At 49.8% G+C, this 27,632-nt stretch overlaps 1 protein-coding gene across 1 annotated transcript in view; it reads left to right on the top strand.

Moving 5' to 3' along the window:
* The window catches only part of ncbp3 (nuclear cap binding subunit 3), a 41,949-nt gene that overhangs the window by 8,083 nt on the left and 6,234 nt on the right, over window positions 1-27,632 (top strand). The window contains exons 3-10 of the mRNA XM_078224591.1: window positions 1,329-1,434; window positions 6,268-6,393; window positions 9,078-9,206; window positions 10,486-10,610; window positions 17,212-17,320; window positions 22,885-22,984; window positions 25,749-25,855; window positions 26,450-26,714. Coding sequence (XP_078080717.1) covers window positions 1,329-1,434; window positions 6,268-6,393; window positions 9,078-9,206; window positions 10,486-10,610; window positions 17,212-17,320; window positions 22,885-22,984; window positions 25,749-25,855; window positions 26,450-26,714 — 1,067 coding nt within the window. The remainder of the gene's footprint in view (window positions 1-1,328; window positions 1,435-6,267; window positions 6,394-9,077; window positions 9,207-10,485; window positions 10,611-17,211; window positions 17,321-22,884; window positions 22,985-25,748; window positions 25,856-26,449; window positions 26,715-27,632) is intronic.

Below are 27,632 nucleotides of genomic sequence, written 5' to 3'. Positions count from 1 at the left end.
GTGGGTTTTCTCTGGGTGCTCCGGTTTCCTCCCACATTCTGAAAGATATGCTGATTAGGTGCATTGACCCGAACAGGCGCCAAACTGTGACGACGAGGGGAATTTCACAGTACCTTCATTGCAGTGTTAATGTAAGCCTTACTTGTGACGAGTAAATAAACTTTACCTGTCAAAGGAGACTTTGCCAGAGGCGATGGACCATCCATTCATTCCAGACATTCTGTCATGGTGAGATGCCCAGCCTGTGTGGCTAGCTATGATGTGAGGGCCGTGGTAGGCACCTCATTGCACGGGTGGAGCTGCTCTGCCCATTAAAAGCAGCGGAACCTCCATCCTGCTGCTTAGAAAACAAAAAGAATTTCTTCAGTGAAGCTGCGGAGTGGGTGTGTAAGTGAGGCGTGTGAGGTGGTGCACTTGGTGGGAAGAATGACGGAGACAGCTAATTGTTGAAAAAAGGAGTTAAAATGAGGTGGAAGAACAGTGGGATCGGAGATACAGATTCACAAATCAGGGAAGTAGCAACTCTGCAGATTAGACCAGTTGTGGATAATGCACACCCAGCACCTGCTGTTCATCACCACAGCAGCAGAATTGTAAACCAGCAAGGCTGACTGATATGGGATCTTGGAGTATTGTGAGTGGGAAAGGTGCAGACAGGATTCACAAGGATGTTATCAGAACAGAGAGGTTATAACTATCAGTAAAGATGGAACAGGCGAGGAGATTTTTCTTTGGAAAAGAGAAGGCTTTTGGGGTCACCTCTGCGAGCTCTTCATAATTATGAAAGGGTTTGATAGGCGAAGCAAAGAGATGTTCTCACGGGCTGAAACTGAAACTAATCGAAGGCAGTCACGAACAAATGTAATGAGAAATTCAGGAGAAACTTTACCCAGAGAGTGGGGTGAATGTGGAACTCTCTGTCACAGGGAGTGGCTAAGGGTGGATATGATAGATATGTTTCAGGGGAAGCTGGATAAACATGAGGGAGAAAGGAACAGAAGGATAGGATGATAGGATGAGATGAAGCAGGCGTGAGAGGAGGCTGGTGAGGAGCATCAGCAATGGTTAAAATATCTTGTTTCTCTGCAGAACCAAACCCAATGTTGCGTCAGACACCAGCAAAAACACAGAGAAATTAATATATTGATCACATCAGCGTGGATAAATTGGTTTTGATTCTCTGAAATCTGTGTAGCATGGGATGGGGACAGATTTTACAGTTGTGGTAGGGGTACTCTACTCCACTGCCCCTCGCTCTCTCTCTCCCCCCCCCCCCCCCCCTCTCCCCACCACCACCCTGGCATTTATCAGTTTATTTCATTCTGCAGGAAGCAGTGGAGAGGAAGGAACAGCGAGCGAGGAGATTTCACTTCCGGGCAGAGCTGAACCTCACTCAGAGGAAGGTGGTTCTGGATAAGGAGATCTTGAAAGAAGGTGACAATTTGATTTTGTTCTGAAAATCCTTTGTAGACTTTTTTAAAAAAATCCTTTTGGAAGGTTTTTGAAATCGATTTCCTCCCCTGTCCATTGCTTGGACACAGTGTCGAGTGGCACACTTCATCTCACCTTTAACTAGTTGCATAACCTTATTAACTTTTCCTCGTTTATGAGTCACCCAGGCTGTAGAGGCAGCAATTCTAACAGTGCACCAATATCACATCATGAGCTTGTATAATATTGAAATGTTATTGATTATAGATTCTTGCTGCACTGGGCGCATTTAGCTTTTTGTCAATTTTTTTCTGTCACCTTTTCATCGTCACGCTCTGTCGATTGTCTGAAAGTTAAAACTGCTGCAAATTAGAATTGAAAAGCTTGAGAATGTGTGAATTGAAAACTTAGAGAAGGGTCAATGGGAAATTACTACAAAGGGCTTGTGGAAACAGCCAATCCTGAATTGATGTGGAAGGCAAAGTAGACGGTGAGTTATACAGAACACTTCTTCAGAAAACAATGGATGCCGTTTTATTTCGTGGAAACTGAAATTTCTTGGTTTGATTTATTATTGACACATGTATTAGCATACAAAGCATACCATTCATAGAGAAGGAAATGAGAGGGTGCAGAATGTAGTGTTTACAGTCATAGCTAGGGTGTAGAGAAAGATCAATTTAATGCAAGGTAGCTCCATTCAAAAGTCTGACAGCAGCAGGGAAGAAGCTGTTCTTGAGTCGGTTGGTACGTGACCTCAGACTTTTGTATCTTTTTCCCGACGGAAGGTGGAAGAGAGAATGTCCGGGGTGCGTGGGGGTCCTTAATTATGCTGGCTGCTTTGCCGAGGCAGTGGGAAGTGTAGACAGAGTCAATGGATGGGAGGCTGGTTTGAGTGATGGATTGGGCTTCATTCACGACCTTTTGTAGTTCCTTGCGGTCTTGGGCAGAGCAGGAGCCCCAGACCAAGCTGTGAGACAACCAGAAAGGATGCTTTCTCTGGGAGGAGCCGAGGCCCAGGCCACGCAGTTTGGGGATGAGTTTTGTAGGAATAATGGTGTTGAAGGCTGAGCTGTAATCTATGAATAGAAACCTGGTTATAGGTGTTCTCATCTCCAAAGTAAGGTTATTAATTATGTAACTTAAACAATGTAAATTTCACAGTAGCGTGTTAAATTTGCCCTCTGTTGTCATTCAATAGCCTATTTAGTTGTTGCTTGAAGAAGCGTGTGCTTAATATTTTTGTCAGACCAAGGACTCAGTGCAAAATCCTCCATTTCCTACGATGAACCCATGACACACGGTCACATATCCATCTTCAAATTCTAGCAAAATGTGCTCAAGTTCTTTTCAAAATCGTTTGAAGAAAAGTTGTAGGGCAAATTTTAAAGCAAGTTAATGCTGAGTTTGTGTGTATATAGAGTCAGTATGAGGGAGTGATCCACTTCAAATATAACAGACAATATTTATTCATGTTTCAGTTATAATGATCTAATTCATATCTGTCTGCTGAAGTCTGGCTGTGAGTCTAACAGAATTTCAGTGTGTGTATATGGAAATGATTTGAATGCAAACTGGGTGTTAAATATGGGTAGATTTTTAACTATAATAAAAGCTATTCATTTTGTTACAACGGAAAGTGGTAGAGAAACAGGCAGTGTCTTTCTTCCACCTAATTTGATTTTTTTTCCTTAAAATTGAAACCAAATTTTGTTGCATTTTAAAAGCTCAAAACTTGCTATTCTGATTACCATAACCAATGTTTGGGAGTTAGAAAGTATAAATATTCTAATTATTGACATCTGTGAGACAAAGCCTGAGAGTAAATAAAAGACTATAGAGTCACCTGTCCAGGAATCAGTCATAAACACAGGTCTCTGCCACATTTGCAAACCATCCTTGCCAGTCAGGTTGCAAACACTCCCAAAGTATTTATTCTTCTCCCATGTAGCTGTGACATTCCACTGGTGAACCACAACCCAGCATTACCTTTCCAGTTCTGCCATGCCTCAGCTTCTCCTCCTAGCTGAGGTGATGCCAACCTGCAGCACCGCCACCTTAACTGTTAACCAAGCTCCATCCGACAATGTTTCCCCAGCTTGGAAAGTGAGATAGATTGAAAAAGGATTTTTACTCTCTTTCATGGGATGTGGGTGTCACTGGCATGGCCAGCATTTGTTGGGATGGCACAGTGGTTAGCACTGCTGTCTCACAGCGCCAGGGACCCGGGTTCAATTCCTGGCTTGGGTCACTGTCTATGTGGAGTTTGCACGTTCTCCCCGTGTCTGCGTGGGTTTCCTCCGGGTGCTCCGGTTTCCTCCCACATTCTGAAAGATGTGCTGGTTAGGTGCATTGACCCGAACAGGCGCTGGAATGTGGCGACTCGGGGATTTTCACAGTAACTTCATTGCAGTGTTAATGTAAGCCTACTTGTGACACTAATAAATAAACTTTACTTCTTTTTTACTTTGTCCATCCCTAATTGCTCTTGAATTGTGTGACTTGCTATGCCATGTCAACCAACCAATCACATTGCTGTGTGTCTGGAGTCACATGTAGGCCAGACATGGTAAGGAACGCCAGATTTCATTCCCTAAGGGACATAGGTGAACAAGATGGGTTTTTACAACAATCAGTGATAGCTTCATGGTCATCACGGTGGCACAGTGGTTAGTACTGCTGCCTCACAGTGGCAGGGACCTGGGTTCAATTCCGGCCTTGGGTGTCTCTCTGTGTGGACTTTGCACCTTCTCCCCATGCCGGCGTAGGTTTTCCCCGGGTGCTCTAGTTTCCTCCCACAGTCCAAAAATGTGCAGTTAGATTGATTGGCCATGCTAAATTGCCCCTTAGTGTCTCAAGATGTGTAGGTTAGGGGGATTAGTGGGGTAAGCGTGTGGGATAATGGGATAGGGCAGGAGTGGGCCTGGTAAGAGGCTCTGTCGGAGAGTCGGTGCAGACTCACTGGGTTGAATGGCCTCGTTCTGCACTGTAGCAATTCTATGATTTACTGAGATGAGCTTTCAATTCTAGATTTTATTAATTGAATTTAAATTCCACACTAATGCTGTGTCGGGATTTGAACCCTTGTTCCCTGGGCATTAACCTAGGCCTCAGGATGACTAGTGCTGTGGCATTACCACTGCACCACCATCTCCCCTTCAGTGGATGATATCTATAGATAAAATAAAGCTAACACAGAAATTAGAGTTATATGAAATCTTTGTGTGTTTCCTGTGTGATGCCTCACAGGTCTGTCACATATCAGATGTCACACATTATTTAATTCTTCCTTTAAGCAACGGTTGAGGTCACTCTAGATTGCTTCAGTGTTTACAGAAAATCCCGGGTGTTTATTCAGTGTTTAAAATGCACCATTGCTGTCAGTAAGCTGCATGGGTCTTTGTGAAGTTTTTTTAGCCAAGTATACCATTCACATCCCTCATGGTCGTGGTGCTCCCTATTTCTGTAATCACCACCAGCCTCTCAATCATAGGAGATCTCTGCACTCTTCGGACTGTGGTTCCTTGTACATCTGATTTCCATTCTACCGCTCTTGGTGGCTATCTATCCTAATATCTGCTTGTACTCCAGTAAAACACCATGGAATATTTTCCTGCGCTAAAGGTGCTATTGGTAAAATCCAGGCCAGAAACTCCAAGTTTTATAAAGTCAGCCTAGACCATACATTCTGCACTTTGAATTTGGTGCGGGTAAGCATCCAGGTACGATTCAAGTGATCCACTAGGAAGCTTTTATCAAACAAAGTTTATTTAAGAACACAGTTAAACTATAATAAGAAAAATCAGCATAACTCTTACCAATTACTAGAGGACAAACATAGAAATCATAGAAACCCTACAGTGCAGAAGGAGGCCATTTGGCCCATCGAATCTGCACCGACCACAATCCCACCCAGGCCCTACCCCCACATATTTTACCCGCTAATCCCTCTAACCTACGCATCTTCAGACTCTAAGGGGCAATTTTTAACCTGGCCAATCAACCTAACCCGCACATCTTTGGACTGTGGGAGGAAACCGGAGCACCCGGAGGAAACCCATGCAGACACGAGGAGAATGTGCAAACTCCACACAGACAGTGACCCGAGCCGGGAATCGAACCCGGGACCCTGGAGCTGTGAAGCAGCAGTGCTAACCACTGTGCCACCGTGCCGCCCAAACATGATGTTGTATCAATTGTAACAGCTAAGTATACTGTTTCAAACCAAACAACCCCCACAAATTTACACCCCGTTCTAGGCTTAGCACAGAAAGCAAGTATACTCACATGATGCTGGATTTTTGCAGCTTTCTAACACCTGCTGTGAATTAGTCCTTCGGATGTTGAATTAAACTGAGTCTTCCCAGTCCTGAAACCTTCAGCACACCTCGACGTAGAGAGATAGAGGCACTGCTTACATCTAGCTTCCAGTTAGCAAGCACAGACAGCCAAATTTTCAACATCAGGGAGAGAGAGAGACAAAAGCACTGCTTTCAGTCTGCAGTCCAAACAGCTTCTGACCAAAATGAAACGAAAACCCTGGATTTTACTGTGAAAATAACTGTCCCTCAGGCATTGCCTGGCCTGTCAATCATTCAACACCAGCAGTTCCAAAAGGGTGGTAAAATTCCAGGACACTGCATCGGAGCAAATTAAAAATAAACATTGCTTCAGTTATCCTGCTTCAGTTATACTGGTTATAGACAGCTTCGAAACAAACATGCCAGGCTTGCTTAAATAAACCCTGCAGCAAACATGATTAAGAGATATTTCTTAAATATTGTCACGCTGTGAATGCAAGATGCTTCATGTTGAAGATTGTCCTGTGTTTTGCAGCCATTCCCAAGGTTCGCCTAGAGGCTCTTCACGTGACTGGGGTGGATGAGATGAGCACGGAAGAGATCTTTGCCTATTTTAAGGAATATCCTCCATCAAGTATCGAGTGGATTGATGATTCCTCCTGTGAGTGAGCTTTGGGAGATAAGAACTTCTCAGCTTGGGAGGATGAGATGTTCAAACTCAGCATGGAAATCCTTCCTCTGTTTATTTTTGACTTTCATATTGTGCCTCTTTCCCGAACCAGTTTTCAATCATAGAATCCCTACAGTGCAGAAGGAGGCCATGCGGCCCATCGAGTCTGCACCAACCACAATCCCACCCAGGCCCTATTCCCGTAACCCCACATATTTACTCATCTAATCCCCCTGATACTAGGGTCAATTTACTATGGCCAATCAACTTAACCTAATCATAGAAACCCTACAGTACAGAAAGAGGCCATTTGGCCCATCGAGTCTGCACCGACCACAATCCCACCCAGGCCCTACCCCATATCCCTACATATTTACCCGCTAATCCCTCTAACCTACACATCTCAGGACACTAAGGGCAATTTTTAGCATGGCCAATCAACCTAACCCGCACATCTTTGGACTGTGGGAGCAAACCGGAGCACCTGGAGGAAACTCAGGCGGACACGGGGAGAACGTGCAAACTCCACACAGACAGTGACCAGGCCTGGATTGAGCCCGGGTTCCTGGCACTGTGAGGCTGCAGTGCTAACCACTGTGCTGCCCACGAACAAGCATTCAGCCCTGGAATTTGGGATTCAGATACATTGCACTGAAAGAGACCATAAGACATAGGAGCAGAATGAGGCCACTCGGCCCATCGAGTTTGCTCCGCCATTCAATCATGGCTGATATTTTTTTCATCTCCATTCTCCTGCCTTTTCCCCATAACCCCTGATCCCCTTATTAATCAAGAACCTATCTATCTCTGTCTTAAAGATACCCAATGACCCGGCCTCCACAGCCTTCTGCGGCAAAGAGTTCCACAGGTTCACCAGAGAGTAGTGGGTTATTCACCCACTCCCTCCATAATGGGGCCGCAATGTGGCAAAACCTGAAACACACAACAACAAGCAAAGTTGCCACAAATTATCTGAACCCTCTGTCTGGTTCCTCCTCCACCTATTGCAGTTCTGAAACTTTAATAGATTTTTACAGCCATTCTGGTCTCTAAGTAGGCAGATAATGTCAGTGCAGTGCAGCCGCAGTGTCAGAGGGTCAGTACTGAGGGAGTGCCGCACTGTCAGAGGGTCAGTACTGAGAGAGTGCCGCAGTGTCAGAGGGTCAGTACTGAGGGAGTGCTGCACTGTCAGAGGGTCAGTACTGAGGGAGTGCCGCACTGTCAGAGGGTCAGTGCTGAGGGAGTGCCGCACTGTCAGAGGGTCAGTACTGAGGGAGTGCCGCAGTGTCAGAGGGTCAGTACTGAGAGAGTGCCGCACTGTCAGAGGGTCAGTACTGAGGGAGTGCCGCACTGTCAGAGGGTCAGTACTGAGGGAGTGCTGCACTGTCAGAGGGTCAGTACTGAGGGAGTGCCGCACTGTCAGAGGGTCAGTACTGAGGGAGTGCTGCACTGTCAGAGGGTCAGTACTGAGAGAGTGCCGCAGTGTCAGAGGGTCAGTACTGAGGGAGTGCTGCACTGTCAGAGGGTCAGTACTGAGAGAGTGCCGCACTGTCAGAGGGTCAGTACTGAGGGAGTGCTGCACTGTCAGAGGGTCAGTACTGAGGGAGTGCTGCACTGTCAGAGGGTCAGTACTGAGAGAGTGCCGCAGTGTCAGAGGGTCAGTACTGAGGGAGTGCCGCACTGTCAGAGGGTCAGTACTGAGGGAGTGCCGCACTGTCAGAGGGTCAGTACTGAGGGAGTGCCGCACTGTCAGAGGGTCAGTACTGAGGGAGTGCCGCACTGTCAGAGGGTCAGTACTGAGGGAGTGCTGCACTGTCAGAGGGTCAGTACTGAGGGAGTGCTGCACTGTCAGAGGGTCAGTACTGAGGGAGTGCTGCACTGTCAGAGGGTCAGTACTGAGGGAGTGCTGCACTGTCAGAGGGTCAGTACTGAGGGAGTGCTGCAATGTCAGAGGGTCAGTACTGAGAGAGTGCCGCACTGTCAGAGGGTCAGTACTGAGGGAGTGCCGCACTGTCAGAGGGTCAGTACTGAGGGAGTGCTGCACTGTCAGAGGGTCAGTACTGAGGGAGTGCTGCACTGTCAGAGGGTCAGTACTGAGGGAGTGCTGCACTGTCAGAGGGTCAGTACTGAGGGAGTGCTGCAATGTCAGAGGGTCAGTGCTGAGGGAGTGCCGCACTGTCAGAGGGTCAGTGCTGAGGGAGTGCTGCACTGTCAGAGAGTCAGTGCTGAGGGAGTGCTGCACTGTCAGAGGGTCAGTACTGAGGGAGTGCCGCTGTGTTGGAGCTGCTATCTTTGAGATGAGATGTTAAACCCTGTGTGCTCTCTCAGGTGGTACATATGCCATGGCTGCTATTTTGGAATAGTCCAGCCCAGTGTTCTGAGGGAAATATTTATCCCCTCACTCAGGTTGATTGATTGAGGTTATCTGTCATTATCAGAGTGATCTTTGTGTCCGTGTGCTGGATGTGTTTGGTTGCTGCATTTCCTACATTACAACACGGCCCTACACCGTCCTTTGCAAGCACTTTATCGGTGCTGTGGGACGTGCTGTCGTTGTAAAAAGCCAAACCGTGAGCAGTGAGTTGGTGCTGATTAAAGCTGAGTGTGCAACAGTGTTAATGTTAGTACCATTTTGTCCATGTTTCTGAACATCTCATTGTTTGGCCTTTCCCCAGGTAACGTGGTGTGGCTTGATGATGTGACAGCTGCCCGGGCGATGATAAATCTCAGTGTTGGGGTAGATGTGAATAGCAGTCCCCCCTCAGAGGCTGCAGTCAGAGACAAACTCAACTCTGTGAAGCAAGGTAACTCCAGAATACTCCTGATTAACCATAGTGTCCGGGACCTGCGGCGACAGATTTGTACTGCTGTGTGTATCACTCTTACCATTGGATCATATTGTGACCCGCACTGTGCCTTGCTTCAGATTGTTTGCTGTAAACACTCTGCTGTGTCACAGTCGCTATCCCTGGGGATAATACCGCACCCTTCAGTGCGTGGTATTGACAGCACACCAACTGGTCTGTGCCAGAGTTTATGCTGCATAAGAACCACCTCCTGTTCTTTTCTGTAAGGCTTCCCAATGGGACCCCCAACGTATTTTTAATGATCTCTTACCAGGCCACTTCCTCTTTTCTTGAATAAAGACCCCCAACCTGTCCCCTCTTTTAAATCAATAATTTGATTTTTCAGTCCTTAAACATTTCTTCTCAAGTATTTGGAAGGAAACACCTTAGTGGACTGTGGTGAAAAAAGCAGTGCAGCTAATTGGATAGCTCTTTCAAAGAGCCAGCACAGACACAATGGACTGAATGGCCTCTCTCATTCTGTGACAAAATATAAGGATCGTTTGGCACATTGCCCCACGTGTCATCTTTTCTGGACAGTGAAAGCAGGGTGTTTGACTGAAGGGTATCGCCGCTAAATCTGTTCCTGAGCTCCACCCCCCCGCCCCCGCCCCCCTCACACTTTCCAACAAGGCATTGGTTAGTGATTCAGAGTGAAGAAGCCCTGCTCAATTACTTCCCCCCCCCCTTTCTCTTATCTCAGGGACTCTCCTGGGATGCTGAAGTCAGTTGCTTCCTTGCCTCAGCTGCAGTAAACAAACTCAGCACAGAGCAGGAAGTAGAACACTGGGGCATCCTGAAGTGTGTGGTTTACAGCCACAACCAGCATTCCCCCACTGAGAAACCTCCTTATATGGTCATGTTGCAACCATACTTTCAGTTGCTCCCTGGGTATGTTGAACGCACTGGTATCATTTCTAAACCAGCGCGCTTTCAGAATGCAATGTGCTTCTTATGTGATGCACTTAATCCATTGTCTTCCCTCAGTGACAATACTTCACCCAACGTTACACAGCTCAAATTCACTCTCTTTAAATTTCATTTCCGTGTTTCAATCCACTTGGCTTTCAGCCAAACACTGGTGAGAACGAGGCTGAATCTGCCAGGTGTCCCAGCCTGTGTGTGATATAACTCTGATCCGTATCGTCCACTTGACGTCACGTTTGGCAGCATTGCCAATTGCTCTCTGAATCCCGTGCACGTTTACTGCCAATTAGTTTGCAATGTTTTGCTGCAGATAGTTCCGGTGAGCCTGAGCTGCCTGAGAGGGCTGATGATGAAGAGGAAGAAGAGGGGGAGTTAGAGAAGGAGTCCAGGGACTCTGAAGAAGTCAGATGCAAGGCAACCACAACAGACAGTGAGGTACGTCTGAGAGTAGATTACCAATCAGTGAGTATATTCCAGCCAGAAATGGTTAGATTTTTCAGCACGAAGCGAATCAAAAGATGTGAATATTGTAGGAAAGTTGATTTGATTTATTATCACATGTATTAGTATACAGTGAAAGGTATTGATAAGCAGAGTTTAGGCTAAATATGATCTATTTAATGCTGAAACAGGTTCAAGGGGCTGAATATCTTTTAAGAAAGTTTAAATTTTCACTAACTTCATGTAAGCCTACTTGTGACACTAATAAATAAACTTTAAGCTCGAGGGGCTGAATGTCCTCATCCAGTTCCTTATTCTTCAGTTCTTATCCAGACAGAATCTCATTCACATCCTTTTCCTCAAAGTGGTCTCCAGTGTGTCAAATATACTTGAGACGGGTTGGATATTCAAAAGGGTTGCAGGTTTGCTTTAAGAGCTGATCAGATGATTTGATGGTGATGTCGTTAGGGTGCTGGCACAGGCCGCTGTTTTACTTTGTTTGTACTCTGTGTATTGCAGAGAACATCTCCTGGAATCAGTCTGTTGTTACTTGAATCCTGGTTTGCAAACCGCCTTCTTTTCTTTTTGTTAAAACCCACAACATTGAACAGAGTTAGGACATTAGAGAGAGAGAATTGATGTCGAGTCAGGATTTTGGTTGATGAAGAGCATTGAGAAAGAATACTGAATAGAAGAAAGAAGCATCATTGGTCCTCACTTTGAGTATGAGAAGGCTGGGGAGAAGCAACAACAGGGTTAAAGATTAAGTGCCACTGAAGGAAGACTCGAGTAAGATTCTGTGTGGTTTTAAGCGGGTTTTTTCCAATCAGAGATGGGTGAGATTCCAGGCAGTATCCGGCAGATTTGAAAAAGACTTGGTGCCTTGCTGTATGGCTGGGGCCATTTGTGAGAAAGATGCATCAAGTCAACGGTCTCCAGGATAAAAAGGGGAGTACCGGGAAGACAGTAAGTATAAGAATATATACCGAGCAGTCTCGAGCGGCTGGTGTCTGCGAGAGCAATGCCGAGTCAATTAGGATCCATGGGGCCTTTCAGTGAAGAAACTGAATCAGAGTTCCCGTGCAGAGTGTTTTCAATACTTTGTAAAAGTGAATAAAATTTCAAACAAGTTGCTCGTTCCAGCTTTTCTCAGCACCATAGGAAGTAAAAACGTTAATTTGCTCCAGAGCTTGGTCCATCCAGCAAAACCTGGAACCAAAATTTATGAGGACTTGACAAAGATCCTTGAAGAGCGTTACTCTCCAAAACCACTGATCATCACGGAACAGTTCAGGTTCCATCCAAAGGAATCAAGTGGAAGGTGAAAGCATTGCTCAGTTTGTGGCAACTTTAAAAAGGCTGGCACAACATTGAGTTTGGTGAGTCATTAGAAGATACTCTTCGAGATCGTCTAGTTTGCGGTCTTCAAACTGAGGCAATCTAAGGACAATTGCTTACTGGACATGCTTTGACTATAAAGAATAGCAGGAGAAATCACAGTGTCGCTGGAACTGGCTGCTAAAGAGGCTTCACAATTTGGTGCAGGAATGAAGATCCACAAGTTGGGAACTGTCCATAATTCAAAACAGCAACAAGGATGTCACCGATGTGTCAAAACAGGCCATTCAGCGAGTGAATGCTGGAGTAAGGATAGTCAATGCAAGAATTATGGCAAAATGGGTCACATTGCAAAAGCTTGTTGGGCTAGACCAGCTTCCCCTGAGAAGAATGTTCAGAAGAAGAATCTGGGTATCTTCAAGAAGAACAAGTTGCGTTCTACCCAAAGAATTTACAACATGGAAGAATTATAACTGTGAAGAAGAGAATGTCCAGAAAGATGAAGAGCTCCAACTGAACGTTTTATCCTTACAGGGTGAATCACAGATTCTGGGTGATTCCAATGTTAAGTGGACAGCCTATTAGGATGGAGGTTGAATCTGATGCTGCTGTATCTTTAATTCCTGGGACTACACACCAACAAAAGCTGAAGCATCTTCCTTTAAAACCAGCTGAGGTGATTTTAAAGATATGTAAATGATTGTGCCGTTAAAAGATTACATCATGGTCAACGTAGAGTTGAGTGGACAAACAGCAGAGTTGCCTCTCCATGTGGTCCGTGGTAATTTTCCAGCTGTATTTGGGAGATCATGGTTATAGAAGATAAAGCTTAACTGGAATGCTGTCAACAGATTGGCCAATGTCAAAACAGACCTACAGCACCTTCTGGATAAATACAAGAGGGTATTTGAAGAGGCACTGGGCTCAATGAAGGGAGTTCAAGTGAAACTCATTAAATCTAATAGTCAACCAGAAATCTCAAAGCAAGAGCGGTGCCATATGCAATTCATCCCAAGGTTGAAGAAGAATTAGTACGACTTGTTAACACTGGCATGTTAGAGCCGGTTACAGTGAGTGGCTGGGCTACCCCCATTGTGCCTGTCATGAAACCAGATGGTTCAGTTTGTATTTGTGGTGATTATAAAACAATCATAAATCCAGTGCTGTGTGCTGATCAGTATCCGCTTCCGTTAATTGAAGATTTGTTTGCTGGGTTATCGGGTGGACAGAAATTCAGTAAGATTGATCTTTCACAAACATATTTACAGATGTGTGCAGCTGCTGAATCATAACCATTGCTTACCATCGTTACTCATAAAGGTCTTTTTTGTTATAAAAGATTGCCTTTTGGAATAATATCCGCACCAGCCCTATTCCAAAGATCGATGGACCACATTTTCAGTGGTCTAGAATACAAAAGCAGCGATGTACTGCTGAGGCTTTATAAGGCACTGATGAGCCCACATTTGGATTATTGTGAGCAATTTTGGGTCCCGTAACTAAGGAAGGATGTGCTAGCCTTGGCGAGGGTCCAGAGGAGGTTCACAAGAATGATCCCAGGAATGAAAAGCTTGATATATGAGGAGCGTTTGGGGACTCTGGGTCTGCACTCAGTGGAGTTTAGAAGGATGAAGGATCAAATTGAAGCTTACAGAATACTGAAAGGCCTGGATCGAGTGGACGTGGAGAAGATGTTTCCATTACTAGGAGAGTCTAGGATCCGAGGCCACAGCCTCAGAGTAAAGGGACGATCCTTTAGAATGGAAATGAGGAGGAATTTCTTCAGCCAGAGGGTGGTGAATCTATGGAACTCATTGCTACAGAAGACTGTGGAGGTCAGGTCATTGAATGTATTTAAGACAGAGATGGATATGTTAATTAGAATCATAGAGGTTTACAGCATGGAAACAGGCCCTTCAGCCCAACTTGTCCATGCCACCCCTTTTTTTTTTAACCATTAAGCTAGTCCCAATTGCCCGCATTTGGCCCATATCCCTCTATACCCATCGTACCCATTTAACTGTTTAAATGCTTTTTAAAAGACAAAATTGTACCCGCCTCTACTACTATCTCTGGCACCTTGTTCCAGACACTCGCCGCCTTCTGTGAAAAAATTGCCCCACTGGATCCTTTTGTATCTCTCCCCTCTCACCTTAAACCTATTCCCTCTAGTTTAAGACTCCCCTACCTTTGGGAAAAGATATTGACTATCTAGCTGATCTATGCCCCTCATTATTTTATAGACCTCTATAAGATCATCCCTAAGTCTCCTGCGTTCCAGAGGAAAAAGTCCCAGTCTATCCAGCCTCTCCTTATAACTCAAACCATCAAGTCCCGGTAGCATCCTAGTAAATCTTTTCTGCACACTTTCTAGTTTAATAATATCCTTTCTATAATAGGGTGACCAGAACTGTACACAGTATTCCAAGTGTGGCCTTACCAATGTCTTGTACAACTTCAACAAGACGTCCCAATTCCTGTATTCAATGTTCTGACCAATGAAACCAAGCATGCCAAATGCTGCCTTCACCACTCTGTCCACCTGTGACTCTACTTTCAAGGAGCTATGAACATGTGCCCCTAGATCTCTTTGTTCTGTAACTCTCCCCAACGCCCTACCATTAACTGAGTAAGTCCTGCCCTGGTTCGATCTACCAAAATGCATCACCTCGCATTTATCTAAATTAAACTCCATCTTCCATTCATCAGCCCACTTGCCCAATTGATCAAGATCCCATTGCAACCCGAGATAACCTTCACTGTTCACTATGCCACCAATCTTGGTAAGGGGATCAAAGGTTATGGGGAAAAGGTGGAAAAATGGAGTTGAGAAATTTATCAGCCATGATTGAATGGCAGAGCAGACGTGATGGGCTAAATGGTCTAATTCTGCTCCTATATCTTATGGTCTCTCTGGTGTACAATGTTACCTGGATGATATTCTAAGGATAGGGTCCAGTGAACAAGAGCACTTGAATAATTTAGAAACAATATTGGAACAAGTTCAAACACACAAAAGTTTATTTATTGGTGTCACAAGTAGGCTCACATTAACACCGCAATGAAGTTACTGTGAAAATCCCCTAGTCGCCACACTCCGGCGCCAGTTTGGGTCAATGCACCTAATCAGCACGTCTTTTGACTGTGGGAGGAAACCGGAGCACCTGGAGGAAACCCACGCAGACACGGGGAGAACGTGCAGACTCCACACAGACAGTCACCCGAAGCCAGGAATTGAACCCAGGTCCCTGGCGCTGTGAGGCAGCAGTGCTAATCACTGTGCTACTGTGGTCTGCATATCAAGAAAGAAAAGTGTGACATTTTCCAGGTGGCAGTATTTGGGTCATGTTATTGATAGTCGAGGCCTACATTACCCGACAAAGGCAGACACTATTTTAGAAGCACTATATCCAATGAATGTGATGCAACTAAGGTCCTTTCTAGGTATTGAATGGAACAATAGCTGGAACACATTTTCCAATCCTGATTTGAAACCATGTGTGTCAAGAAAGCTTAACTTGACTGTTGAAGGTGGTTATCCATTGTGGGGAATCTGAGTGATTATTCCTCCTAATCTGCACGAAAGAGTTCTTGAACAATTACATGAAGGATATCCTGATATAGTCTGGATGAAGAAATTAGGTCGTGGTTATTTTTGGTAGCTGGATCTGGATGCTCAGATTGAAGAAAAAGTGGGACAGTGCACGACTAAGAAATACACAACTGTCTCCGTTACATCCTGGGGAGTGGCCTGAAGTACCATAGCAGTGATGGCATTTAGATTTTGCTGGTCTGTTTGAGGGTTACATGTTCTCAGTCATAATTGATGCACTTTCAAAGTAGCCAGAAGTTACCATGAGATTTACTACATCGGAACAAATATTGAAAAACTTGACCAATCTTTGCAAGGTTTAACAATCCGAACAGATTGTGAGTGATAATGGTTCACAGTTTACTTCACAAGAGTTTGAGGATTATCTCAAAGTGAATGGTATTCGGTATTCCTTGAAACGTTCTTTATAAGGTTGAAGAGAGCAAGGTTTGTTATCACATTATGTGCATATCTTTTTGGCATCTTATAGAAACACGACTCATGCAACTACCCAAAGTTCACCTACATTCCGGCTCTTAAAGAGAAAGTTGGGAACTATGTTTGATTTGTTATTACTGTCAGAATCTTCAGCGACAGTGGAGTGTCAGCAACATTCTCAAGTTGCGAGACAAGAAGTGAGGGCAAAACAAAGCTCATTTCGACAAGGAGATTGTGTGTTTGTGCGTAATGATGCAGCGAGTGAGAAATGGGTAGCAGCCATAGTTTCTGTCACGGTTCAAACTGAGGATGAGCTGGTTTGGCGACGCCATGCTGACCAATTGTTATCATCTCAAAATGAATTCTCCAAATCATCTCCAGAAGCACCAATTTCTTTAGTTCCTAGTGTTGTGAACGCTACTACGGGAGACTTGTTAACTCTCAGTTGCCTGATGATTGTGTCTCTGTTACTGTACCACGTTAGAATGTTGTAGTAGTTCCAGGAGAAGAGGTGTCTGCTAAAGTTCCGAATCGTGCTTCTCGGGTCAAGGACAGCCAGATTCCAGAGCTTCACATATAACCAAAGTGGAATAAACATCCTCCTGATTGACTTTCTTATTAACTGTTTATAATGATTAATGATGCACCGTACTGTGTCTGAAGTATTATTGATCCTGTGTATAACATCATAGTAATTTGTTCTGACCACAGAGGCAAAGGGGGAGGGATGTTATATATTTAAAAGGGTTGCAGGTTGCTTTAAGAGCTGAACACCTGATTTGATGGTGATGTCGTTAGGGTACTCTGTCCAGTGCAGCAAACATCCAGAGTAAATCTGTTGTTGTTAGTTTGAATCTAAGTGTGCAAGCCACATCTTTTTGTTAAAACCCAGAACCCCGAACATAGTTTGGACATTACAAGACACCAAACTTGCCTCTTGATGTATCTCACATTCTCCCTTCCTATCTACAAGTCACCTCCTCATTGATCATTTCACCCCCTGAGCTTCTCCTGTTCAGCACAAGAACAGCAGTGGTCTTTAGAGAGCTGATGTTTACCTGGTCATTATTACTAGCACCCATGCAGAGTTCCGTGGGAACAATGGCATTGCTTTTCCTGTACTTAGCTCAGGTCTAACTATACTCGAGGCTGTCTGTCTCCCTTTCAGCCTGTGCTGAGCAATGAGACATTATCCACCCAGTCACTTTTCTGTCTCTCTTTGCCCAGTTGGACACGCTATCACAGACTGAACAAGCCTCAATCCTTCGAAATGATCTGCGGCCAGCGATCCGGGCGCCACAGGGAAACAAGCTGCAACTGAGGTTCGCCACCAAAGGTGAGTAGGATCCAGCAGCCCCTCCCTCAGTACAGGATCACCTGACTCAGTGAAGATAGACTGTGGTGGCATCAGTCTCTGTGGTTCAGTGCCCTCTGTGTGACAGGAGCAGGAGCCCCGCTGCTTTACCGTAGAGAGGGAGACGAGCGGCTGTGGAGGAGCACAGGGATGAGACCAGGCTTGTCCAGGCTCTCCATGTGGGAGGGTCACATTTCCATTTCTCCTTACCCAAGGGGCTGATAAAGACACTTTGGGAAGATGAGGTGGTACAACATCTCTCACTGCTTTAACGCCGACATCTGTAAAGAATCCAAACAAATCAATCAACTGATCTGTTTTAACAATGAGTGAGAAATAAAGATGACCGTGACAGAGTGAAAGGGTGTGTGTCTCGCACTGAGTCGCCCTCTCTCTCCCACACCCACCCCATCTCTCACATTTATAAATAACAGTGGCCAGACCCTTCTGTAAAGTGTCGCTGAGAGTAAGTGGGAATCCAGAGACTGAAAGTGAGCGAGGTGCACAAAACACTCCTCTCACGGGCTACTCACTCTCGCGCACTCCTCTCTCTCGCGCACTCCTCTCTCTCGCGCACTCCTCTCTCTCGCGCACTCCTCTCTCTCGCGCACTCCTCTCTCTCGCGCACTCCTCTCTCTCGCGCACTCCTCTCTCTCGCGCACTCCTCTCTCTCGCGCACTCCTCTCTCTCGCGCACTCCTCACTCTCGCGCACTCCTCTCTCTCGCGCACTCCTCTCTCTCGCGCACTCCTCTCGCTCGCGCACTCCTCTCGCTCGCGCACTCCTCTCGCTCGCGCACTCCTCTCGCTCGCGCACTCCTCTCGCTCGCGCACTCCTCTCGCTCGCGCACTCTCGCTCGCGCACTCCTCTCGCTCGCGCACTCCTCTCGCTCGCGCACTCCTCTCGCTCGCGCACTCCTCTCGCTCGCGCACTCCTCTCTCTCGCGCACTCCTCTCTCTCGCGCACTCCTCTCTCTCGCGCACTCCTCTCTCTCGCGCACTCCTCTCTCTCGCGCACTCCTCACTCTCGCGCACTCCTCTCTCTCGCGCACTCCTCTCTCTCGCGCACTCCTCTCTCTCGCGCACTCCTCACTCTCGCGCACTCCTCTCTCTCGCGCACTCCTCTCGCTCGCGCACTCCTCTCGCTCGCGCACTCCTCTCGCTCGCGCACTCCTCTCGCTCGCGCACTCCTCTCGCTCGCGCACTCCTCTCGCTCGCGCACTCCTCTCTCTCGCGCACTCACTCTCGCGCACTCCTCTCTCTCGCGCACTCCTCTCTCTCGCGCACTCACTCTCGCGCACTCTCTCTCGCGCACTCCTCTCTCTCGCGCACTCCTCTCTCTCGCGCACTCCTCTCTCTCGCGCACTCCTCTCTCTCGCGCACTCCTCTCGCTCGCGCACTCCTCTCGCTCGCGCACTCTCGCTCGCGCACTCCTCTCGCTCGCGCACTCCTCTCGCTCGCGCGCTCCTCTCGCTCGCGCGCTCCTCTCGCTCGCGCGCTCCTCTCGCTCGCGCGCTCCTCTCGCTCGCGCGCTCCTCTCGCTCGCGCGCTCCTCTCGCTCGCGCGCTCCTCTCGCTCGCGCGCTCATCTCGCTCGCGCGCTCCTCTCGCTCGCGCGCTCCTCTCGCTCGCGCGCTCCTCTCGCTCGCGCGCTCCTCTCGCTCGCGCGCTCCTCTCTCTCGCGCGCTCCTCTCTCTCGCGCGCTCCTCTCTCTCGCGCGCTCCTCTCTCTCGCGCGCTCCTCTCTCTCGCGCGCTCCTCTCTCTCGCGCGCTCCTCTCTCTCGCGCGCTCCTCTCTCTCGCGCGCTCCTCTCTCTCGCGCGCTCCTCTCTCTCGCGCGCTCCTCTCTCTCGCGCGCTCCTCTCTCTCGCGCGCTCCTCTCTCTCGCGCGCTCCTCTCTCTCGCGCGCTCCTCTCTCTCGCGCGCTCCTCTCTCTCGCGCGCTCCTCTCTCTCGCGCGCTCCTCTCTCTCGCGCGCTCCTCTCTCTCGCGCGCTCCTCTCTCTCGCGCGCTCCTCTCTCTCGCGCGCTCCTCTCTCTCGCGCGCTCCTCTCTCTCGCGCGCTCCTCTCTCTCGCGCGCTCCTCTCTCTCGCGCGCTCCTCTCTCTCGCGCGCTCCTCTCTCTCGCGCGCTCCTCTCTCTCGCGCGCTCCTCTCTCTCGCGCGCTCCTCTCTCTCGCGCGCTCCTCTCTCTCGCGCGCTCCTCTCTCTCGCGCGCTCCTCTCTCTCGCGCCCGCCTCTCTCTCGCGCCCGCCTCTCTCTCGCGCGCTCCTCTCTCTCGCGCCCGCCTCTCTCTCGCGCCCGCCTCTCTCTCGCGCCCGCCTCTCTCTCGCGCCCGCCTCTCTCTCGCGCCCGCCTCTCTCTCGCGCCCGCCTCTCTCTCGCGCCCGCCTCTCTCTCGCGCCCGCCTCTCTCTCGCGCCCGCCTCTCTCTCGCGCCCGCCTCTCTCTCGCGCCCGCCTCTCTCTCGCGCCCGCCTCTCTCTCGCGCCCGCCTCTCTCTCGCGCCCGCCTCTCTCTCGCGCCCGCCTCTCTCTCGCGCCCGCCTCTCTCTCGCGCCCGCCTCTCTCTCGCGCCCGCCTCTCTCTCGCGCCCGCCTCTCTCTCGCGCCCGCCTCTCTCTCGCGCCCGCCTCTCTCTCGCGCCCGCCTCTCTCTCGCGCCCGCCTCTCTCTCGCGCCCGCCTCTCTCTCGCGCCCGCCTCTCTCTCGCGCCCGCCTCTCTCTCGCGCCCGCCTCTCTCTCGCGCCCGCCTCTCTCTCGCGCCCGCCTCTCTCTCGCGCCCGCCTCTCTCTCGCGCCCGCCTCTCTCTCGCGCCCGCCTCTCTCTCGCGCCCGCCTCTCTCTCGCGCCCGCCTCTCTCTCGCGCCCGCCTCTCTCTCGCGCCCGCCTCTCTCTCGCGCCCGCCTCTCTCTCGCGCCCGCCTCTCTCTCGCGCCCGCCTCTCTCTCGCGCCCGCCTCTCTCTCGCGCCCGCCTCTCTCTCGCGCCCGCCTCTCTCTCGCGCCCGCCTCTCTCTCGCGCCCGCCTCTCTCTCGCGCCCGCCTCTCTCTCGCGCCCGCCTCTCTCTCGCGCCCGCCTCTCTCTCGCGCCCGCCTCTCTCTCGCGCCCGCCTCTCTCTCGCGCCCGCCTCTCTCTCGCGCCCGCCTCTCTCTCGCGCCCGCCTCTCTCTCGCGCCCGCCTCTCTCTCGCGCCCGCCTCTCTCTCGCGCCCGCCTCTCTCTCGCGCCCGCCTCTCTCTCGCGCCCGCCTCTCTCTCGCGCCCGCCTCTCTCTCGCGCCCGCCTCTCTCTCGCGCCCGCCTCTCTCTCGCGCCCGCCTCTCTCTCGCGCCCGCCTCTCTCTCGCGCCCGCCTCTCTCTCGCGCCCGCCTCTCTCTCGCGCCCGCCTCTCTCTCGCGCCCGCCTCTCTCTCGCGCGCGCCTCTCTCTCGCGCGCGCCTCTCTCTCGCGCGCGCCTCTCTCTCGCGCGCGCCTCTCTCTCGCGCGCGCCTCTCTCTCGCGCGCGCCTCTCTCTCGCGCGCGCCTCTCTCTCGCGCGCGCCTCTCTCTCGCGCGCGCCTCTCTCTCGCGCGCGCCTCTCTCTCGCGCGCGCCTCTCTCTCGCGCGCGCCTCTCTCTCGCGCGCGCCTCTCTCTCGCGCGCGCCTCTCTCTCGCGCGCGCCTCTCTCTCGCGCGCGCCTCTCTCTCGCGCGCGCCTCTCTCTCGCGCGCGCCTCTCTCTCGCGCGCGCCTCTCTCTCGCGCGCGCCTCTCTCTCGCGCGCGCCTCTCTCTCGCGCGCGCCTCTCTCTCGCGCGCGCCTCTCTCTCGCGCGCGCCTCTCTCTCGCGCGCGCCTCTCTCTCGCGCGCGCCTCTCTCTCGCGCGCGCCTCTCTCTCGCGCGCGCCTCTCTCTCGCGCGCGCCTCTCTCTCGCGCGCGCCTCTCTCTCGCGCGCGCCTCTCTCTCGCGCGCGCCTCTCTCTCGCGCGCGCCTCTCTCTCGCGCGCGCCTCTCTCTCGCGCGCGCCTCTCCCGCTGAGGGGAGCACTGGGGGGACACACTGGAGGGAGTGTCGAAGCAGAGGGAGTGCTTGGGAGACACACGGGAGACGCCGGCCACAGGCTGGACGTCCCCCGGCCACAGGCTGGACGTCCCCCGGCCACAGGCTGGACGTCCCCAGGCCACAGGCTGGACGTCCCCCGGCCACAGGCTGGACGTCCCCCGGCCACAGGCTGGACGTCCCCCGGCCACAGGCTGGACGTCCCCCGGCCACAGGCTGGACGTCCCCCGGCCACAGGCTGGACGTCCCCCGGCCACAGGCTGGACGTCCCCCGGCCACAGGCTGGACGTCCCCCGGCCACAGGCTGGACGTCCCCCGGCCACAGGCTGGACGTCCCCCGGCCACAGGCTGGACGTCCCCCGGCCACAGGCTGGACGTCCCCCGGCCACAGGCTGGACGTCCCCCGGGTTGTGTCGACAAAACCATTAAAAATTGAGAAAGGCAAAATACCAACATGGGCGTCACTGGACTGAAAAGATCAAGGTCCCTGTAGTTCAGGAAAGCTCATTACAATGATAATGGAGTGTCCAGTGTCTGGTCTGGGCGAGCGTCCCCAGTCAGCAAGCCCAGACATGAGGTTCGGAGAATCCCCAAAGGGGGGAGATTTGGGAAATCTGGATGAAAACTCTCCTCTTTCCTCCAGCCTGCACATCATCTCACACACCGCTCATCAAGCGGCTCCCAGAACAGTCCGTGAAAGCAATCGATCTTGTTAATGGATCAGTGGTAGTTGTTCTGCATTCGATGTTTGTTCCTCAGAGTGACTGCTCACTCACTGAAATATTGTTTCCACAATTCAATCCGTCACTGCGATGTTGCTCTTTATCTCAATGGGGCTGGAATACAAAGGGGGGGGGGAAAGGATGTTCCAGTTTATATAAAGATCCAATCATTCCCCATCTGGAGTCACTGTGTTCAATTCCGAGCTCCTCACCTCAGGATTGGCCTGGGAGGGAACACAGTGCGGATTCAGCAGAACCGGACTGGCACTAAAAGGGTTAAACCATGGGGACCGGATTCTTAGATGAAGGTTTGTTCCCTCGAGGAGGGGATTGCAGCACAGGGCGGGGCGGGGAAGGAGATTCCAGTACACGAGAGCAGAAGCTTCGGATTGGAGCCGGGCTTTTCAGGGTGATGTCAGGAAGCACTAGGAAGTGGGAATCTGGAACACTCTTCCCCCCAAAACACCCCGGGGGCCGAGGGTCATTAGAACGTTCAGGATGGAGATCGGGTCAGCTGGGTGAACTATTCCGGGATCTGTGGTTAACGCAGGTGACCATGATCCAATCGAATAGCGGGATAGGTTCCAGGGGCTGAATGGTCTCCGTTCCCTGTGAAACCCCAAGAAATTGATCATCCCCCTACGACGAAGCCACTAATGCAGCAGGGGTTGAAGCCTGCACCCTCAGTCTCTGTGGGGACTTGACTCCTTGGCTTGGGGTGAAGGTGTGCCATCCTGTGTATTGTGTAAGTTGCTCAGTTGTCCAGAGCTTTACTCTGGGCCGTTGCTGACAGCTTGTGCTGTCTTGCAGATGACCGGAAGGAATTAGGAGCAGCGAGGCGGAGTCAGTATTACATGAAATACGGCAATCCGAACTACGGTGGGATGAAGGGGATCCTATCAAATTCCTGGTAAGTAACTGGGGCTAGAGGGGAGGGGAATGTTCACTGGCGGGTGCTGTCGCAGGCGGGCACCCTGGCAGGCGGGTGCTGTCGCAGGCGGGCACCCTGGCAGGCGGGTGCTGTCGCAGGCGGGCACCCTGACAGGTGGGTGCTGTCGCAGGCAGGCACCCTGGCAGGCGGGTGCTGTCGCAGGCGGGCACCCTGGCAGGCGGGTGCTGTCGCAGGCGGGCACCCTGGCAGGCGGGTGCTCTCACTGTCCACGTGGAATTATTTGTAGTGGTTTAGTTGCGTCTGGGGTGCCTTGCTGGACTATTTCAGAGGGTAGTTAATTGTAAAACTGTGGGACTGGAGTCAGATATTGACCGGACTGGGTAAGAACGGCAAGTTTACTTCCCTAAAGGACATTGAAGAACTGGGTGGGTTTTTACCATAGTTGACAACTCGGCCAGTTTTACTGAGAACAGATTTTTTAAAACTTTGAATTCTAACTCTTTAAGCAGTCAGGATTTGAACTGAAAACTGTAGAAGGATAAGCAATCTGCTCTTGTTGGTAAGAATGGAACATTGGCCCATCCCTAGTTGCCCTTGGAGGGCAGTTGAGAGTCAACCACATTGCTGTTGCTCTGGAATCATGTGCAGGCCAGACCGGGTAAGCACGGCAGATTTCCTTCCCAAAAGGACATTAATGAACCAGATGGACTTTTCCGAAAATTGACAATGGTTTCTTGGTCATCAGTAGATTCTTAATTCCAGATATTGTTTTATTATTGAATTCAAATTCCCCAATCTGCCGTGGTGGGATTGGAACCCGGGTCTCCAGGACAGTAGCTGGGTTTCTGGATTAACAGTCTAGCAATAATACCACTAGGCCACTGACTCCATTGAAATATGAGGTGTTATGACCCAGCCCAGAAACTCCAGGGTGTTTTATGAAGAAAGCTTAGACTATAAGTTTTACATTTGAATTTAGTATTGTGAACATAAGGTGTTTCACTCCAGTGACTCACTCAGAAGCTTTTATCAAACAAAGTTTATTTAAGAACACAGTTAAACTATAATAAGAAAAATAAACATAACTTTTATCAGTTACAAAAAAAAACCATGATTAAAGTATAAACCTTAACAGCTAGCTATCTATGATGTTCCAAGTCAAACAATATGCCACAAACAGGCACCCCTTTGTAGAGTCTAGGCACAAAAAGCGAGTATGTTCACGTGATGCTGGATCTTCAGCTTTTTTACACCTGCTGTGAATTGGTCCTTGGAATGTTGGATTAAAACTCTGAGGCTTCCCAGTCCTGGAACTTTCAGCACAGTTCTGGAGAGAGAGAGAGAGACACATAGACAGTGCCTGTCTCCACCAGCTTCTAGCTAGCAACTAGCAGGCAGCAGAATTCTCAACTCCAGAGAGACGGGAAACAAAAGACACAGCTCAGTGTCTCCAGTCCAAACAGCATCTGAGAAAAATGAAACTAAAATCATGGACTTTCCTCTGGAAAAAAGAACTGTTCCCAGGCAGCACTTGACCTGTCAACCATGCTGCACCCAACAATTCTAAAAGGACCATAAAACCCCAGGACACTGCATTAGGCCAGATTAACAATAAGCATGCTGCCCATTCTATTGCTTCAGTTATAATCAGAGGACACCGGCTGCAGACACAACGATACCAAAACAAAATGCTAGCAGCTGCTGCAAAACCTGCAAAGAAACGGCGATTTTTAAAAAAGTTTAAAGTTCATTTATTATTGTCACAAGTAAGGCTTACATTAACACTGAAATTCCCCTAGTCGCCACAGTCCAGCGCCTGTTTGGGTCAGTGCACCTAACCAGCACGTCTTTCAGACTGTGGGAGGAAACCGGAGCACCCAGAGGAAACCCACGCAGACATGGGGAGAACGTGCAGACTCCACACAGACAGTGACCCAAGCCGGGAATCGAACCCGGGTCCCTGGGGCTGTGAGGCTGCAGTGCTAACCCACTATGCCACCGTGCCACCCTAATATACGTTTGGTAAAGGCACAGTATCATCACACAGGAGAGACTAAGCCGGTTAGGATTATATTCACTGGAGTTTAGAAGAGTGAGAGGGGAACTCATAGAAATTTATAAAATTCTAACAGGGTTAGACAGGGTAGGTTCAGAAAGAATGTTCTGGATGGTGGGGGAGTCCAGAACTAGGGGTCATAGTTTGAGGATAAGGAGTAAACCTTTTAGAACTGAGGTGAGGAGAAATTTCTTCACCCAGAGGGTGGTGAATGTGTGGAATTCACTCCCACAGAAAGTAGTTGAGGCCAAAACATTGTGTGATTTCAAGAAGAAATTAGATATAGTTCTTGGGCTAAAGGGATCAAGGGATATCGGGGGGAAGGTGGGATCAGGATATTGAATTCGATGATAAGCCATGATCAGAATGAATGGCTGAGCAGGCTCGAAGGGCCGAATGGCCGCCTCCTGCTTCTAGTTTCTATGTTTCTATATGGTAATGCCATGGGACCATTCCCATTCATCCGCACAGACAGCTGAGACCATCATTTCTTATCTGAAGTGCAGCACCTCTGGCAGTGTGGCTCCCTCTCAGTGTGGGTTGTGTGCTGAGTGGTGCTGCAGTTCCTGATACAGAGGGAAGCCAGGCAGGCAGTTGGGAAGTTTTGCATTGTCACCTTCCACTGTAGTCACTGAGATTTAGTATCTTCTCCGCTGGCTGAGAGTCAGCCTGGTTTGGAACAGGAGCTGGTTTCTTGCTGATTCCTCTCGCGTTGCCTTTCCACAGGAAGCGACGGTATCACGCCCGGCGGATCCACAGAGATATTCTAAAGAAAAAATCCTTCCTGCCTGATGATGTGGGACTGACATCGCATTATAAACATCATCACTCTGGTCTGTCTGCATTCACTGGGCAGGAGTGGCGACTGGGCGTGGTTGGGGGGGGGTGTCTGTGGAGAGAGAAACAGGGCTTGCGCTTTTATTCAAATTGGCGGATATTAGTGATGAACACGGTACAGAAACGGGGAAAGAGGGGATTAAAGACAAACGGGATGATGGTGCAAGAAATAAAACTTGTTTCCACAGAAGGTGGCAATGGTTGCAGAATGTCTGAGAAAATGGGAGCGACGATTAATATCTAAAATTGATCAGCTCGATGTTAAGTTAGAAGATGTGAGGTAGATTAAAATGTCAGGCAACTGGAAGCTGGGTGCCAGGGGCTCAGCTTTGCAAAGTGAATGACCCAATCTGTCACTGGGCTCCCGGTGTAGCAGCGCAGAATACATAAACTCAATTGAAAGAAGACAAGCAAATTGCTGTTTCAGCCGGGAAGTGTGTCTGGGGCGCTGGACGGTGGGAAGCGGGTGAAAGGGCAGCTGTTGTGAATTTGCCGTGGGTGGTGTGAGGGTGATTTGAAGAGTGAGGGGTTACTATCACCGCTGGCTTGTTGAAGGTTTTGACAGGTTGACGGGGGTTCCCTGTTCACAGGCCTGGGCAATGTTCCTGAGGAGCCAATCCAGGAGGAGGATGAGGACGAGGATGATGCAGAGCAGGATATGGAAGCAGATGACCGGGTGGTGGTCGAATATCGCAACGAGAGCCGCACGGGTGGACACTTCAGCCCCTGCGGCTCAGACTCGGATGAAATGGACTACGATCTGGAGTTGAAGATGATCTCAATGCCATTGCCCAAGAAGAGTCTGAAGATGACCATGTATGCAGATGAAGTGGAGGCTCAGCTGAAGACTATTCGGTAAGTGTTACCCAGAAACTCTCCAAGTTTCCTCACTCCCCTCCTGGGCAGTGGCTCCTTGCTGAGTTTATGGTGGCTGGCAGTATTTTATCAAAGTGTGCCCGTTTTTGGCTGGTGAAGAGTTGGCAGGTCTAGTGACCAGCTGGAGGGCAGCAACTCCTGAGTGCCCTCGTCCAGTGTCCGCACTGTCCAGCAGTGACCACTGGGTAGTGATCAGGAGGCAATTAATATTCTGGTAGGAAGGACAAACAATATAAACTAAAAGGTCAAATAAAAATAAAATACAGATGCTGGAAATGTGAAATATAAAACTGAAAATGCAGCAGGTTTGGCAGCATCTGGGAGAGAGAGTTAACACTCTGAGTTTGTTTGACTCTCCGTCAGAACCTGTTAACTCTGTTTCTCTCTTTCTCCACCGGTAACGCCAGACCTGCTGAGACTTTCCGGAACTTTGTGTCTTTATTTAGTGTTATAAACTAAACAGTATTATTGAAAGAAGGTGCAGGAACAGAGAGGCTTGAGGGGCTGGGATGGAGAGGGTGCTGTGTACGGGAAGTCTTTGATGTCGAGCGTATAGTATGTGTGACCTTATGGAGGGATCGAGTACGAGAGCAAGCTTTCCAAACAGGAGTCTCAGCAGAGGGATTCTGTCTGACTCTCTGTCAGGATGTTGGAGACGGAGCAGAGCAGAGCAGGGCTGAGGGACCTCACTGAATGTAGAGAGACCAGACAAGCTGGGATTGTTCTCCTCACAGCAGGAGAGCGGGAGATGTAATAGGTGTTCAAAAGTCAATAAGGAGAAACTTTGCAATGGCAGGAGGGTTGGTAAACAGGGGGACACTGAGAGAATCAGCAAAAGAACCAGGAGGGGAGATGAGAAGGATTTTCACAGGGTGAGCTGGAAGGCGCTGCCTGAAG

The sequence above is a fragment of the Mustelus asterias genome, chromosome 12 (assembly GCF_964213995.1).
Source record: "Mustelus asterias chromosome 12, sMusAst1.hap1.1, whole genome shotgun sequence".
Classification (NCBI taxonomy): domain Eukaryota; kingdom Metazoa; phylum Chordata; class Chondrichthyes; order Carcharhiniformes; family Triakidae; genus Mustelus; species Mustelus asterias.
This window is presented reverse-complemented; position numbering and strand designations above follow the sequence as displayed.